The sequence below is a fragment of the Corticium candelabrum genome, chromosome 1 (assembly GCF_963422355.1).
Source record: "Corticium candelabrum chromosome 1, ooCorCand1.1, whole genome shotgun sequence".
Taxonomy (NCBI): Eukaryota; Metazoa; Porifera; class Homoscleromorpha; order Homosclerophorida; family Plakinidae; genus Corticium; species Corticium candelabrum.
In genome coordinates, this window is record NC_085085.1 from 10,510,458 (window position 1) to 10,528,035 (window position 17,578).

Sequence of the window (17,578 nt, forward strand, 5' to 3'; positions counted from 1 at the left end):
CTCCTACCCTGTTTAGCATACTTTTCTCAGTTGTTCTCAATGATGCTTTCAAGGATGTTAAAAGAAAATTCAAAGTGCAATATCACATCAGCGGAGGCATCTTCAACATGAAGCGTTTTCAGGTCAAGCCAAGAATGTTTCCCATGCTAGCTAAAGAATTAATGTTTGCTGACAATTGTGCTCTAGTAGCTAGCACACACACTCGACAACATTCATTACATAATTTCAGTCATGTTGCAAACGTTTTGGATTGACCATCAGTCTAAAAAAGACTGAGGTGTTTCTTCAGCCCAACCAGGATCTGCCGCATTCCTCAAGATTGATGACAGATCTCTTGCATATGTTGAGTCATTTAAGTATCTAGGCAGTGTCTTGTCATCTGATACATCTATTAATGCTTAAATATTGTGCAGAATATCAAAAAGTTTATCCCTTGAAAAGTTGGAACAAGGCTTTGGAAATGCCATGAAAATCAGTGTATTGAGCCGTTGTTTTGTCAATTCTCCTACACTTGTAAGACTTGGACTCTGCTAAATCATATTACCCCATTCACATGAGCACAGCTCCAAACTGAGCCGAGCCAATCCAAGCCAGCCTGGGCTAATGAAGCGGGCCAGCCCTTGTTCACACGACGTTCTGACAAAGCAGGCCAGCCGAGTTTTAGTAGGCATGTCTCTTGGTGGGCACGCTAGGTACAGACGTCGTCATGGAACAAGCCGTCCGCACTTACTTGTCGCTGGCACTAGAACAGTCTGTGGAAATATCGAGGAGAATTACTGAGCATAGACGTCGACGTCGTCTTCGTTTTGACAGGCACTACACAACCGAACCGAACCAAACCGTGCTAGCATGGCAACTTGAGGTGGGCCAACTCAGCACAGTTCAGTTCAGTTCGGCCAGCATTCACACGAAGAAGTGAAACCAAGCCAACCCGTGCCGTACCGTGCTGGCACAGTTACAAATGCTCGTGTGAATGAGTTATCTGAAGAAACTTGACATGCAGTTTCCATATGCTTTGCCTACGACATATTTGTGGCATCAAGTGGCATAGTAAATACAGAAGTTCTTTCACATTGCAAAATGAGTGGCATACAATACATCATGAAAATTCAGCTCTGCTGGACTGAACATGTCATTCGTATGCCTAATAACAGAATACCAAAACTGAAAGCAAATACTACTCGGAGAACTTGGACATGGAAATCGTTGCCAGGGTTGTCCATATCTCTGCTTTAAAGAATGACTAAAGAGCAGGCTTAAATCTTGCTCCATCTATCCAGACACATTTGAACATTCTGCTACTGATAGAGCCAGATGGCGTAAACTTTGTCACCAGTGTTTGGATAAATTTGAACAATCTTGTATTTCACATATTGAAATCAAGAAACTGGTGAGGAAGTGTGCTAATGTACCAGTTCTAAAAAGGTCAACTGGATCCAAGCGTCACTTGTTCTCAATGTGGAAAGATTTGCCTGTCAAGGGGTGGGCTGGTATCCCATCAATATAGCCAAAGACACTGAAAGGGTCATCACTGATTACAGTGGACACACCATCATCGTCATCATCATTGTCATCATCACCATCACCATCATCATCATCTCATCATCATCATCGTCGCCGTCGTCATTTCATAACTTTTTTATTAACCAAACAGTTTAAGGGGTCACAACAAACCTTTTTTGTAACTATGTAGCCGTTTAAAAACAACACAAAACTCAAGCAGCAATTAAGAAATACAGCTACAAGCCTACAACCATTGTTACAAACCTTCATTGCCTCAAGCTTTTCTATCAGTATCTCCTGTTTGAAATAAAGTGGTGTAAACAATGTGAAATAGACGTTTCTTGACTCGATTGCAACTATTACCTTTTCTTCCAGCTCTCCTCTCATATCTATGTTTTTCAATTCCAACTCTGCCATCTGCTGACAAATGACATCATATTCTTCTTGTCTCACCGACAACTTTACAAAAACAAATAATGAAACTTATCGCTACACAAATTTAATACTTGTATATTGCCGGATTGTTTGCCTTTTCCGTGACATTTTCCAAGTCATTCTTTGCCTGCTGAAGTTCTGTCTCTAAAATACTTCGTTCTTCGCTAAGAAAGCTTATCGACTCTTCCAGGCTTTTTCTCTTTACAGTTGCCAAACTCAAAGCCTCATTTAGCTGTTGGCCTAAAGCATCTTGAGCTGTTTTGACTTCACATTCTCTTTGTTGGACTTGACATTTTAAGTAATCTATTTGTTTGTCTTTCTCCTTTTTGTCTAACCCAGCCTGTTCGTTTAGTAGCTCCAGCTTTGATGACATTTCACTTCTCTCCACCTCCATTCTGCTGCAGCATGAAAGAGCATCCTTTAGCTGCCGTTTCAAATCTTCAATATCGCTCAACTGATCCTTCCCAATAGCCTGTCTCTTACTCAACTCGATTTCCTAACGTACAAATTTATTATTCACAAGCTATCCAGGGCTTTCGCTTTACAAATTTTATGCATTCTTTATTTAACTCAGTGCCTATGAAATATGTAGGATCTCTACACTCCTATGTAAATTTGCTAGTAGTAATATTCTGTTGTGATGGGTGGATGCTAAGATAATAGCACCTTGTGTGCAATATGGGTAGCTGTCCTTCAGTAAGTGTGAAATATCATCAAGTGTGTTGGGTGTCACTGTTGTTGATCAGACAATTAAACTCACATATGCTGCATTGGTGGACAAACAAGTTTCAACACAGTGCACAGGTGTTGCATATTTGATTGCTACTATATAGGTGTACAAATTGAAGTCCCAACATGACTCGTCACAGGATTACAAAAAACAAAATACAGAAGATAACAGCAAAAAGGCAATTATACTTGGTAAACCAAGTCGAAAACTTGCTTCCTTTGAACGCGTAGATACAACGGTGTACAAGGGTGTTCTTTTATCTATTTCGTTTCAGTTAACACATGAATCACATTGCAATCTCAGTACGGTAATTTTCGTAGTGATGTTACTTTTATCATGATGTTGCTCTGCAGGGCTCCATGCAGCTGCTCTGCATGACAAGATCCATTTGGACGTACTATAAATTTCATATTTCTCTTTAAAACAGACCTATCTAACTTGAAAGGATCAGTTCCAGCAACCAGCCACAACTCACAAATCCGTCTGAATGAAGCATCCCTTACCAAGTCTACAGATACCACAGTACAAAGTAGAATCATGTTCGACAAAGATACAAAAGAGCACTTCTGAATCATTTCTAGCTATGTATAAACATACTTTGGTTGTGACTTTAGTATTATGTTCACGGGTGTCATCATGACAGGACCTGCATGTATTCTACAGCAAAAAGTGAATGGAATGTGGTTGAGTAGTCCACACCTCTTTGTTAATTGCACATGCATCTGTTTCCAGTCCTGTCACTAATACATTCCTCTGAGAGCATCACCTGCATCTTCCCACAACTTCTGTGTATATAAGCAGACTTCATCAATCTAACCTACGTCTGTCTTTGGATAGACAAAAACGGTGTCACATCTATATCTGACCCCTCTACACAAGCCAACCTACAGTAAGTGTTTTCCCAAGAATTGTGACAGCCTGCATTATTAAATCAAAAACAAACTTTAATTAAATGATTGAATCCAAAGTAATAACAATACTGGTAAAACACTCCTTACCTTCAATGTTAAATAAAGACTGTCAACATGTGCCAGCAAAAAATTAATTGGCAAAGAGCCAACATGCTGTCTAAAAATTTCACACACACACACACACACACACACACACACACACACACACACACACACACACACACGAGCAGACTAACCGAGGCATATACTTTATAAAGAACAATAAACTACAAATGTTGCAAGATCCTTACTATACCTTCTTGTTGTCCTGTAATCTCATACTCTCCAGACTGGCTCTTGCCTCTGACATTTCCTTTTCAATCTGTTCTCTTTCTCTCATGCTTTGATCCATCTGAGCTCTCATGTTTGCTACTACCTCAGTCATCTCTTTACATTCATCTTCTTTCTCCTTAAGCAACTGCCGAATTTGTTGAATCTGATCATCGTAATTACTTCGAACTCTCTTTGTATCAGTGGCAGTCTCTTGGGCTTCAACCACAAGGCGGTCTATTTGTTCATCTTTCGTTTTTAATTCCAATTCGAGGCGTTCTTGAAGTTGACTTAATTTTGATCTTGCTTCGTTTCTCTCGATTTCCAGATCAGACTGCACTTTCCTTAGCTTTCTTTCTACTTCAGCTAACTCAGTCTTGTGTGTTTCTTCAACAGTCTGTTTTTCACATTCCCTTTCTGCTTCAAAACACTAAAACAAACATTTTGAAATCCTAAGAGTAACAATTTTGATAAAATGTACTGTTCAGCTTCCAAAAACGATATTTGCAGAATACATAAATAACACAACCTGCCCTGTGAAAAACTGCCAGTCGTTGTGACCAGTATATAAACGCACATTTCTTATAAAAAATAATTCAACTATAAATTATTGAAAAAGAAAGATTAACAATGCCTACCTGTGTTACAAATACAATGTGGAAAATAATGGTAGGACATAAGACAATGTCCCACCAAATGTGTTGTTTGTCCGACCAAATACTGCACCAGTGTTGGGACATGTTTGGACAAAACATTCACCTGTACGAATATACGATAGTGTAAACCTTGTCTCTTAGCACGTGATGGCCTTTTCAATGGTGTAACTGTACTTTCATAAACTTGGGTGCCTCCTAGCATGCTTTATCCAGAGAAAACCTCAGCTGCCTTTAACACCATTTCTCCCTTGAAAGTTGGTTGTAAAAATTACATGCAAAATGGCTGCAGCAGGGGAGGCACTTAGTTATACATGTAACACCATACAAGAATGTCCTACTTAGGCTCAATTTGTCTGAGCCAATATAATTCCCTATTATCCACACTGCAAATGGAATTTTAAAATTGTGAACAGCATTTCCTCCTAGGGTTACTTAATACTAAGACTTCAGTCTTGTCATGTGCTGCCTTACAAAAACATTATTGCAAAAATACGATACAAATTCAAGACTGTACAGTACGTTATAACAATAAGTAGCACTGTCTAGGTAAAAGCAAATAACTATTTTCAGAAACAGTATATGCAGGTGAATCAAACCACATGCTAACACTCAGTCAATGAAAAGTGCAAACAAAGACATACAATACTGTTTCTCTTTCTCAATCATACAAAAATGAAGAAGCACTACAGTGCAAACACTCCATGTGCCATAGCTTTGCAGCTTGAATGTAATTAGTCAGAGCAAATTAGAAAAGCGTGAGAAAGAGAATGACGTCCGATTGCATATTTGCATCAATCAGCGATCACGTGTTACACTGTTGCCTATAAGGCCGGTCAGTCGGTCGGTCGTATGTCATGTGACCGGTCTGCACTACTATCCTAAGCATTTCACGCATCTGGTAATAACTTAAACATCATTCTAATCAATAGCATCAAGCAACTAAACAAACTTGTCAATAAACTACTATATAGTCATACATGTATACTGATGACACTAAGACCATTCAATATAAGTGCAGTATAACATATATACACCATGGCTTAATTCACACACCTCATGTTGCCTCTGACTCTCTTCCGCTGCCTGCATCCACTGCTCCTTATCAGCCTACAGTACAAGGCACCTCATAGTTATAAATGAAACTCAAATCCAACATTCCAAGTTTATCAATTTGAGGTGCAAGATGCAATATCATTATTAACCTCTTGACTATTGTAGTAGGTTTAGGGCTCCACAGAGCAGCCAAATTGGTCACCAATCCGACCATTGTGTGTGTGCCAGGTGAGCAACTGAACGCTAGTAGGTCGCCAGAAGCAACCTAGTCTACTGTTGTTTAGTCGCCCCTTTCTCCTGAGCGTTCATCTTCTGGGCAGTCATCTGCACTGCAGCTTTGCATACAATGAGACAAGTTGCTATCAGATTACACTAATGTGATAATGACTGCATGATAGTATACAGATGAGAATGCAAGCTATCCCCATCATTGGAAACTTCACGGGGCTAATAAAAAAGAACATGGTGGCATCTGCTGCTGCTTAACAAAAATTTCCTACCCCAGACGATGAATCTCTAGTTTACAAAACTAGGAGTGCATGTTGTACACAGTGGCGAATGCAGAGTTTGGCTGAAGGGGGCACAAGCAACTACACGCTGGTATGACATAATCAACTTTATGATGATAACATCAACATTTGCAGCATGACTCGACATCTTGTATAATTATGAACCAGTAAGAACATATGTATGTTACTTACTGTTTTATTGCAAGTTAATAACACAAATTATTTTCGGTCAATAATTTAGTAATGACATGATTTTATGTTTTGGTCACGGTGCTCATTTGCTGTTTCTCCACAAGCTGCCATCCAATAAATATAGTGCAGCTATAAACGCTGCAAAGCTCAATCTTGACATATGCGAGGGCTAAGTTCCTTCTTTCAACTGTGGTCATAGTCACAGCAGCCACAAGAAGAATATTTAGAATAGTATGTATGTTTAGGTAAATACTTTGTTCGGTGGCTTCTAGTGTATCTGATAGTTCTTTCAGCAGTTCAACATTGTCGTCATTCCCAAGACTTAAGGAAGCTGCATACGACGGGACGCTAGCGATCTGCCTATAGTTACTATTGCAGTATCATTGAAAAGGTTAGACCCTGTGATTGCAGAAAGAAATATTATTATTCTCAGCCAGAGCAATGAGCGAGCTTCTGAAGGGAGGCATGCGCCAATTATGCCCATGCCTGGATCAGCCGCTGCTATATGCAAATTCAACAGTACAGTACTACCTTATCATATTTCCAGCTAATCCAGATAACTACTTTCACATAACACTATGAACTTGAAATCCCAATTCCCCGACACCTCAAACATTGGAAAGTGGTCTGAGTGCAATTGCTGCTGTTGACCTCCTCCTGTCATTCACTCTTCCTATTGCAGTGTAACTTTGATGGCCAGCGTGGGGTACACGCAGTTGCATCGGAGAGCCCAATTTATATGTTTCGTGCAACTTAAAAAGTCTGGCAAACCAAACTTGGCAAGGATCCTGGCAACAAATCATTTTACTTGGTCGTCATTTGCAACAAAAACTCTGTTGTCCTCCGTGGAGCTCTGATTCTGTAAAAAGATATTGTATTGTTTAAATTCAATCCATTAGCAACAGCACGCAATTATTGCTCATTCACTCATCAAATGTTGTAATCTTACTTCCATATCAAACTAATCAACTACTATGTCACTGCAACACCTTACTAACACAAGGTTCTGCCCACAATCATCGGGTGGTCGCCCTGACCACCACTCAGTAAACCCCAACCATCACTCCGCATGTTCCGATCACCAACTACATATGTATTTTAATAAGCATTGGAAGGTGAGCAGTTTCTTGAAAGGTGAGCACTTTGTCACACTGTGACACAAAAGCAGACCCACCCTGCTACCAGTGAAGGTACTGCATGCAACAACCTATCCAGGAGTTGGGACGAAGACTTCTACCCATTCTGAGGTCTGAGAGAGTAGCAATCGTTTCCACAGTTCTGTTTCTATAGTAGCTGCATTACTAGTAATTTGCTACCAAGTGAAATCTAAGAGTGTTTTGGAACACCACGCTCACCTAGAGCAGTCCGCATCTCGATGATCAACATGAGGGGAGGATTGGGTTCTTGAGCACTGCTTGCAACTTCCACTGCCAACTGCGCAAGAAGAGAGTCCGGAATAATACACTAGCACGTAATTTGTAAGCATTCTATTGCCTTAGATAGCTATTTCACCGTAGATCGTATACATGTGTGCAGCTAAAGACTAGACGTTATCTAGAACTTCATGACTTGCTCTGTTAGGTCACAGTAGCATAAAACAGACACATTGGATGAGAGAAACATTTCACAACAGACCAGTGAACATGGACACGAACGACTTCCGTATACCGGAAATGGATTTTATCGTCACAGTTGCAAAATCAAATCTTGGGTCTTTCAGATTTCTCAATGCAACATCTTTCCACAACTATTGCTCTATTCAAAACAGCACTTAATGGCCCAAATGCCCCACGTATACAAATGCAGGCATGATCAACCCACAGACCCTCATGATGACACAACTAAAGACACATCAAGACTTGGGCAACTATTTCAATCCTGTGGCTAGAGTTAACATGTAAAACAACACCTCGCATCGCAGACGCTTTGAATAGGGTCATGCTCTTGGCAAACAGATCAGCCAAAGTATTGACCGCATCCACTGCCTTAAGGCGTGTTCTCAGTTACTGCGCATGTGTGAAAGCATGCTCCTCTTCTTTGCTACAATACAATCTATCGCTCAGGGGACTATAGTGTGAGATCCAATAGGGCAGTTTGCATGTCAGTGATGAGCAAGGCAATATCCTAAGCAGCCTGTGACAAAGCCAGTCAAGATCACATCTTCAGGGTTGTTTTGCTAGACAGAAGCACTGGCTATTTGAAACCTGCACCTGGTGTATGGATGGCAAACGTCTAACCATGCCATAGTATAGAAGTGAGACTGGGCAACATAGTTCCGCAACAGAAGTTGCACCTTTCTTAGAGCGTGTCCTAACCATGATTAGTGTAACGCCATTCTAATGCCATAAAGAGTAGTATTACAACCACATTAGTGGCGTTAGTGGTTGCACATGACTTTGGCACACGAGGTAGTATACAAGAAGAGCATGCCGCCGATGTTTCTGATGTCATGTTGTATGTTTAAACGTACAAACGCAGCAACAACATGGCAACGTATACAGAAGCGCAGGCAGATGTATACTACGTATGTGCCTGTACATGTGACAACTGCCAGAGCAAGCAAACTAAATGTTTCCCTCTTCAAAACTTAAAGCAATGGCTTCGTCAAGACAATTCACGCAAATTCTTGCTGGATATGACGGATGAAAACTGTCAAGGCTAATTACACTCACGTGGCCATGTGACTTACTAATCATAGCTAGCAATGTGAATGAGCTTGCGCTAATGTTGGCCTAATCATAGTTAGCCTAATCATAGTTAGTCCAAATGTCGGTGTGAACACTCTTAGTCTGCTCTTTCAGATCATGGACCATCCATACTGCGATACATCTGTTTGATGCTTGATTGTCCAGGAGTTTGCTCTAACTTCTTTCTACATCTGAAATAAACCACGCCCCTTGATGCAGGTGATACCCAACCACCACTCCAAAATCCTGGGCAAAACTGCTAACCACTAAACACATTGCTTCATTGTGCCTGTGTGTTGACCGTTGATTGCATGCATGCCTAATGATATATGTTTCAGAGTTTCAATCTGCATCTGTGTGTGTGCATGTGTGTAACACAAATAGCACTGTCAGTAGAGCAGCATGCAGCTAATGACACCAAAATTAGACATCAAACTGTAACATATTATGTCTACAATACTGACTTGCAGAACAGCCAGCTGTTCATTCTGAGATTCAATGACAGATTCCAGCTTCTTCATTTCTCCAATATAAAGTTTTTGAGCCTGCACCATAAACATTAGCAACACCATTGAAAGACAACTAACTGTGTCTATAACCATAAGGAATTTTAAAACATTTACAACAATTTTGCTAGGATAAAGTATTTCTTTAATTAATTCAGTTCAATTCGCTCACTTGTTCTTTCCATTCAGCTAGTGTTTCTGACACTTCACTGTCTTTCAAATCCAACTCAGCTTTTAGTACTTTTACCTCCTGGTGAAGATCTAAAAATGTAGTGAAACAATTTAATCCTAACTTGAAGAGTGCTACTTCAGTAAACACTACAAACATACCAGCCACCAACTGCTCATTAAGAGCAGTCTCAGAGCTCTCTTTGTCAGAGCAAGTAAATGTATGCTGGACCATCTTACCCTAAACAGAACAACATTTAATCCGCTCAAAAATATGGTAAGACAATCTCCTGTAAGTATTTCAAACATAATACATAGATGAGATGATTAGCATACTTTTCCATGTCTGACTGAATATTCAACAATTATGTATGAAAGCGAATAGACAAGACAAAACAGAACACACACGGGCACACACACACACACGCGCACACACATACAAACACACACACACACACACACACACACACACACACACACACACACACACACACTACAGCCATAATACTCATACTTCCTCTAACAGTGGACTTGAAGCATCTGGTGACATTTCCTTTACAAAGTCCTGGATTTCCTTTTTACTAAGTAATGAAGAAGCTCTGTCTCGTTTCAACCTCTCTAAATCTTCTTCATCAGTGGAGTCCAAACTGTCATCAGCAGTACGGTGCATCAACATTGCAGGACACAGCGTCTGGCGTCTAAAAGCATTCTATACACAACAAAAGACTTGAATAAAAAAGTAATTGCAACAGCTTTGTACATGCAGTTATACAAAGTAACATGGTACCACAAACCAATACCATGCAGCAAGGGCTTCACGTACGATTGTCAAGGGTAGGCGCTGGTTCCCACTGTTGAAAGGCATGGTTCGTTAAAAATTATTATTGTATTTAATTCAGTTTGTTTGAGAATCAAGAAGTCTTGAAACATCTTAGTTTTGACACATTGTTCGTTCTCTATGACCTCAAATGTTCACAACTTTATTAATGAGTCCCTCACTTTTGAGGCCCACATGATGCACTGCATGCAGCATAAAGACAACAGCCTTGCAGAGGGACATCAGAACCGATTCCAATACTTGAAAGTGGTCAGCATAAGTCCTGTACCAACTAATGCGTGTAAAACAGCAAACTGAATTATCAAATAATACATTCATTAGCAGCTAAAAGGTTTTAGGAGCAATCCATGCCCCCAATTACAATTGTACGACAAAACTTACTGTCGGTAGCACAAATCTCATTCAGGTCATCACAATGAAGAAGTACCAAAGTGCTAAATCCTCGGCTGCTAGCTTAGGTTACAGAACAAATGTTGCACACGTACTAGCAACGTTCATAACATGAAAAGCATGAGAAGAGCACTAGACGTTGACCGGTAAGTAAGATTGTCGACATCTGGCACGTTAATTATAACACCAGCAATAACAATGAGCGCATGCACTGCATTCCAGTTGCCGACAGGTCGCTTGGTCCGGTCTTGGTCTGTCCACAGCAGTATTACTGTAACCGTGTGCATGTGTGCTCAGGTTAATCATTGCAACTTTAAATGAGTCTTCTCTGTGTTTGCTAGAGATGTGAGTGCATGCTAGCAACAAGTTACAATGTCAAACAATACTGTTACTGCATGTACTGTACTGCACAGAAGCATGCTGTTCCTGTGCCTTAATTAATTTTGGCACTTTAGCACACTTCTCCAGTAAGTGTGCTACAATTATATGTTAAAATGACTGTTACACAAATTGTGACAATAAGTAATTTACAGTAGATGTACTCAAATGCCAACAACAAACAAGCAGTGCTTCTCAATTAAAAAATTAGGAAAAAAGTAAAGCAATAAAATATTATAACACCAGGAGTGCAGGAATACACAATCAACTGGCCATTTAAAGTTCAAGCAGACAAATACATGAGACAGATTACTTCTAGTGTGGATGCACACCGAGAAATCACCTATAACTTAAGGAAGAAGCTTTATCTTGCAAATCCATAAATAAAAATAAAAATCATCACTTCTTAATCCAAGAAAACATCACTTGTTACTCATAGAAGCCCATTTTCAATATTAAGATCTACCGAGCAAGTAGATACAGCGGTAACACACACACACACACACACACACACACACACACACACACACACACACACACACACACACACACACACACACACACACACACACACACACACACACACACACACACACACACACACACACAAACAGGAAAAATAGCATATGCCTCTGCTGCAAATTCACACCAAAGTATAACAATAGTTGTATAACAAATGTCACTGTTGTGGATACTAGCTACCTTCAGCTAATGCACACATAACTTATGCATGAAATTACAATGAGTAAATGTAGAATAAAATGTACAAATTCACACACCACATTTCACAAATAGAACAAAGATAAAGCTTGATATAAACAGTGCAGCGCTAACAAAACTTATTATTAAAGCGACCTTGGATTTTGATGTGACTCTTCCCTTAGGGTTTTGACTCTTCCTTTCGATTCCACAAGATAGAATAAAACTTTCCAACTGATGAACTTTCTGCTCCAGCTGTGCTTGCTCTTGAGATTTCTCTTGACTCAAGTGCTGGTTCTCTAATGCTAACTATGAAAAAATGTTTCACAACCAACACTAAATAAGCCGTTCTATGTAACTCACTCGCTCATTCTCCGATTTCAGTTTTCCAATTCCAGTCTGTTAAAAGTTCAACACAACACACATCATAAGAAGACCAAGTACAGACATTGTAGCACAGGTCAGGAAAAGACAAAGCTGTCAATTCTCCAACAAATATCTTTACTAACCTCATCCAGTTGTTTGTTTAACTCTTTTATTTGCGTCTGGTAGCGCTTCAACAATGCCCCGTCAGACAAAACCTAAAATAAATGGCCAGTAGCAAGCAGCAGAACAATTAAATCACTATATCACTATAATCAGACCTCATTAACATGAGCATTGTTCTTGATAGTCTTAGCTCTGATTGCAAACTACAAAAAAACATTGCATCTACATCCAACCAAATAACATTTTGCCTTTATTATTGATGATAATTAAATAAGCTTATCCTGCTCTGTTAATTAAAATTTTATTTGATTAAATAATGCTAGTATGCAACAAGATTTCCTTGCCATTCTAATATATTATCTTTGCAACGTTACTGTAGTGCAATCATGTCATACATACCCTTAGGGTACTGTGAGTTTCTTCAAGTGACACTGGAGTAATTGTGCATATGACTCGTGTTCTCGCATTTCCTCCTAACGACGTTTGCAGTATCCTTGTCAGCTTGCTGTCTCTGAACGGAATGTAGCCACTACAGAAACAAAAATCAATCAAATGAGTATGACAACAACTAAAGCATATATGACTACTAAACAGACCTCTCACGATCACTCAAGCTTTGAATAACATTTGCAAGATGAAACAGACTTCTGTTAATATACCCACCTTCTTTGAGACGATTACCTTTCAAAAAGAAGATTCCATGCAACTGATTGTACAATAGTCATTTTTCCATTGCTCCTATTTATGCTACCATGACCAAAGTCCTACCTTTATAAATCCTAAACGTTCTACTGTACTGACTACTAATTTGAAATCTATTCTAAATAAGATACTCAATGACAATCTGTCTACAACAGCAATTACAAAAAAAACAATTTACCTAAAACGCTACACTCTGTGTGATCATACTTTACAATAATGAGAAAAGTCTCTCAAAATCAAACCTAATTTGCATAATTAGCCATGAAAATAACATGATCGACATCAGTGCACAATTTTAGATGTTTGAAACTTATGATTAACATCTCATGCCATGTGCATGGTGATCCCATTTCAACTACCTATAGATAATGACCTGTACGTTTACCCTGACAAACGTCTAATCATCTAAAGTGTATAGCCAGCTTCTCTCTTCTTTCTGCTTGCCTGACGAACAATAGTATTATTTCTCTTTACTCCACTGAGATTGTTTTTGAAGTAACACAAACATGAATATTTCATATCAAATAGTGCAAGCACAATCGTAAAATAGTGTAAGGTCCCAGTCTACTTAGCTCCCAGGCTATTTAGCTGTTGTGATCTATATTTCAGTTGCAAGTACGGACATTAAACATAACTTATAAAAAGAAAACATCTATAGTGCAGCTTATACTTTAAATCTTAAATACAAGCATTGCCAGCACATACATAGCAGTTACATTAGATGATGTCATGAATGCACACCCTGTATATGATGCGCTACATGCTTAGTTGTGATACCAAACACACACTATGCAAGTGTCGTGTCACGTAAAGCACCAAACATCAAAAGTTTGGACAGCCTTACCTTCTGCACCTGTCTGATGCACCCTTTCACTGCCAGCCAAGTCTACCAGATTCTACAACAGAAACTCAATAGTATATATACTCTACAGTTAGCACTAGAATCACTCATTCTAACCAGTTTTGCAACTTTCACCACCTTATCCTCCGTTTCACCACCTTTCTCCCGACTCTCAACAACCTAACATATTTAATCATCAAAATTAAAGGCTATGTTCAAGCAACCACTAGATATAACTTTGCTAATAAATTAAAATTAAAATTGCTAATTCAACATCAATACATTCAGATGACATAATGCATGTCCTGACACTATGTAACACTATGTGTGATTAATTAACTAGCAACTAAACATTTGTTTTCACCCTTGCTTCCACAGTTGTGAAACATGTTCTCACTGTTCAGCTGCACAAGTCAGTCAATTTCTTTTTGCTGACATAAAATCTGCCTTGTCTTCTGCGTTTGGCACGCAGTCTCTAAACTAAGTAACATTCTAAGCTTTCCACAACCACAACCAAAGAGATGCAAGTGCTGTGACACTGAACTGCATCATGTCACTAATTAATGACCACTCTACATGCATGAGCTCACTCATACAGCTGTACATATAGCACCTTGTTCATACACTCTGTTCACTCAAGAAATATTCTCAATAAAAATCGATCACTAAGGCCACACAAAAAGTTCTTTGTTTCAGATAACATAGAGTAAAACATCACGATCAGTCGGTCAGAAATTATTTTCCACAATTTTGCATTTAAAATGCATACATTAAATGCATTACATGGTGGCCGTCGACCATTCGCAACGCACAACCAATAGAGTACTGCACGATGTACGGTACGTATGTACCCTCAGCGTCACAGGCACCACCCGGAAATACAAAGCCAGCAGTCCTGATCAATGACATCAGCAACCTGACGATCCATGCCGGTGGCTGTACCGCCAGTGGTTGGAGAAGACGCTGCTCCGACGTCTTCCACATCAGCACGTCGTTGACATGCACTTTCAGCCGAGACTTGCTGACAAGTTCTCAATGCCGTAGCAGCCTCCAAGTAGCCTCGCAAGCCAGGGTCTTCCGTGCAGTCGCTGAGCTAAACGCACGTGAATTACACGAGGAGGAGGAGTGTATTAATGTTTGTTCGTTAATTGACTGACATTGTACGACTGAGTCTCAAGCAAGTCACATACCATACCATCCTTTCAATTATCAGGTAAAATTAGCCTTCCACTAAAAAGTCTGAATAATCAAGGTTGTACTGTAGCTCAGTTTCTAACATACGTGCAAAAAGAGTAACTTTGTATGATGCATGAGCACTGTAGCTCTGAGTCTTGACTCTTGAAAATTAATGCTTAGATAAAGTAGCTATAGGTGGCTACCATAATTGTTGAAACTTTACATGCAAACTGTGTGTAAAACAATTGATGACCTACCACAGAAAACACAGTGTGGGATCGACTGCTCCTCTCATTCATACTTGTATCTCCAAAGTGTCGATTCTCTATGAAAACAAACTCTCCTTAGAGCATGACAGATTACTATACAGAAATCAACTTACTCTCCCCTTTCCTAATCAAATCTAAGGCCATATCATAGTTACTCAAGCACTCTTCACTACAGTCATCTACAAACACTTCCTTCTACAGAAACAAACAGAATACACTATAATACATATAAATCTCATACAACATGTCCATTAGACATTTATAAACACACTCCGGCTGACACCACACACACACACACACACACACACACACACACACACACACACACACACACACACACACACACACACACACACACACACACACGCGCGCGCAGTGTCACACACACACACGAGAGAGAAAGTTTTATCCTCTAAATATTTGTTTAAATTAGTCTATAAATTTGCTTGCCATCAAAGTTAAACATTGTGCTACCAAGCTGTATCTCAAGTATGCAGTATGAGCGCAGCCTGTAGACTAACAGTCAAGTATTAATTGGTCAGTGTGATAAACAATTAGCCTCGCGTAGCCAGACCCTTCCCCGCCTACATCCGCCGGCGAAAAATAGTCTGGTGAACAGGTTTTAAAGTTTTCATTCGCCGCACACAAGTAGTCCCCTGCATTACGGGGGGGACTAAAGACCTCTTTAGTAGTCGACATTGATGCCTAAAGAAAACGACTAACCATGGCGTAGGCATGAGATCATGTCAACAGAGACATAATAATGATCGCAATTGCCCATACTATGGTATCATTACAGAGTGAAGATGTACGTGTGACTGACAGAAAGAAAGAAAAACAGCCTAGGAGTTTAAATTTATTGATTTACAGTATATCTACCTGTGCAGTTTCCTTGATCTTCAAGTGTGTCTTGGATGGCTGAAGGAGATCGGTTATTACTTCATTGTAAATCTCAATGTAGGACACACGCATCAAAAATTCTCGTGTCGGACTCTAAACACAAAAACAATTACATTTTTACATACTGATTGTGAGACAATTACATAAAAGGTGTTATGATTTTCAAAAATACTATGTACAAACTTCAAACTGCTGTTATATTACAATCACTGTATTTCTGGTCCCTCCCTTAATTAATTGCTCAAATATAGACACTAAATAGGACAACTACGTCACAACGTCTGGTAGAAACAAAGCTTGGCCTCACTTCCTCTCAGGTACTACACAACTGTATAGCAATTGCTATTTACATCCAACAGTGTGTGTTGTTTTGTTGGAAAACAGCTAACAAGCTCATAAACATAGACAAATCTTTATAATTATATAAACAAGCTCAACAGTCTGGATTTCAAAGCAGGCAAAATATAGTTGGAAAGTAATTCATTGGAGACTGAAACCGATGTACCTCTACTTATGCATGCAACAGCAATGTAGAGACTCACTCTGCTGATCGCGCCGAATAGCTCTCTCAGAGCTAATGGAATCACGCCAGCTGTATCCGCCTCTCCCATCATTGTATAGGTTTTCCCAGACGCTGTTTGTCCGTATGCAAAAATTGTTCCTGACATAAACATATCTAGACTCGTACACGCGCTGCACGCCTAGCCACGCTCCTCTCACCATGAAAACCTTCAACAACAGATGACACAATTGGAGAAGCGAATTCCTTAAACAGCAGTTCGTTGGTGGAATCCATGGAAAAAATTCTGTCTAGAAAACGAATATGAACAAGATAGAAGTGTTACGTAAGCTAGAGGCAACAACTTCTCGCAATTCGCGCGCTGTATGTCTAGCTAGGTACCGAACGTGTAGACGGTTGAGCAGCCGCTGCTCTCTCGAACTGTATTTCCATCGATGTTCCAATGTACGGAGGCTTTTTCTCGTCGTTCTCTAGCGAAAAACACGACAACTTTAGATGAAGGTGCTAATTAGACTAGATTGCATTCGTGCCAAACCTCTCGTTCAAAGGCCGAACTCTCACCGCCACTTGAATGTTGTCCATGAGCAAACGCACGTAAGTCTCAACAAGCAAAAGACGACAAGTTTGAACTTTAGTGCGTAAAATGTCTGAGCAAGGATTGGCTAGCTAGAAATAACCACGTGACAAAAACGCGCGCTAATGAATTGCAAGGTACAT

The 17,578-nt window shown here is 39.7% G+C and overlaps 1 protein-coding gene across 2 annotated transcripts in view; it reads right to left on the reverse strand.

The window, feature by feature from the left end:
- Positions 1-17,491, reverse strand: part of LOC134189821 (uncharacterized) — a 34,109-nt gene extending 16,618 nt beyond the window's left edge. The window contains exons 1-24 of one of the 2 annotated variants that reach the window (XM_062658226.1): positions 17,397-17,491; positions 17,243-17,331; positions 17,062-17,151; positions 16,884-17,002; positions 16,321-16,434; positions 15,555-15,636; positions 15,430-15,497; positions 14,114-14,176; positions 14,000-14,051; positions 13,050-13,134; positions 12,853-12,982; positions 12,609-12,656; positions 12,474-12,545; positions 12,328-12,363; positions 12,121-12,273; positions 10,174-10,368; positions 9,822-9,900; positions 9,664-9,752; positions 9,450-9,530; positions 5,598-5,651; positions 3,875-4,318; positions 2,033-2,434; positions 1,867-1,962; positions 1,768-1,800 (exon numbers count right to left, since the gene is read on the reverse strand). In XM_062658226.1, coding sequence (XP_062514210.1) covers positions 1,768-1,800; positions 1,867-1,962; positions 2,033-2,434; positions 3,875-4,318; positions 5,598-5,651; positions 9,450-9,530; positions 9,664-9,752; positions 9,822-9,900; positions 10,174-10,368; positions 12,121-12,273; positions 12,328-12,363; positions 12,474-12,545; positions 12,609-12,656; positions 12,853-12,982; positions 13,050-13,134; positions 14,000-14,051; positions 14,114-14,176; positions 15,430-15,497; positions 15,555-15,636; positions 16,321-16,434; positions 16,884-17,002; positions 17,062-17,151; positions 17,243-17,331; positions 17,397-17,443 — 2,721 coding nt within the window. In that variant the 5' untranslated portion in view covers positions 17,444-17,491. Of the gene's footprint in view, positions 1-1,767; positions 1,801-1,866; positions 1,963-2,020; positions 2,435-3,874; positions 4,319-5,597; positions 5,652-9,449; positions 9,531-9,663; positions 9,753-9,821; positions 9,901-10,173; positions 10,369-12,120; positions 12,274-12,327; positions 12,364-12,473; positions 12,546-12,608; positions 12,657-12,852; positions 12,983-13,049; positions 13,135-13,999; positions 14,052-14,113; positions 14,177-15,429; positions 15,498-15,554; positions 15,637-16,320; positions 16,435-16,883; positions 17,003-17,061; positions 17,152-17,242; positions 17,332-17,396 lie in introns of both variants that reach the window. The other variant, XM_062658219.1, reaches the window with a different exon arrangement.
- Between the last annotated feature and the right edge of the window lie 87 nt (positions 17,492-17,578).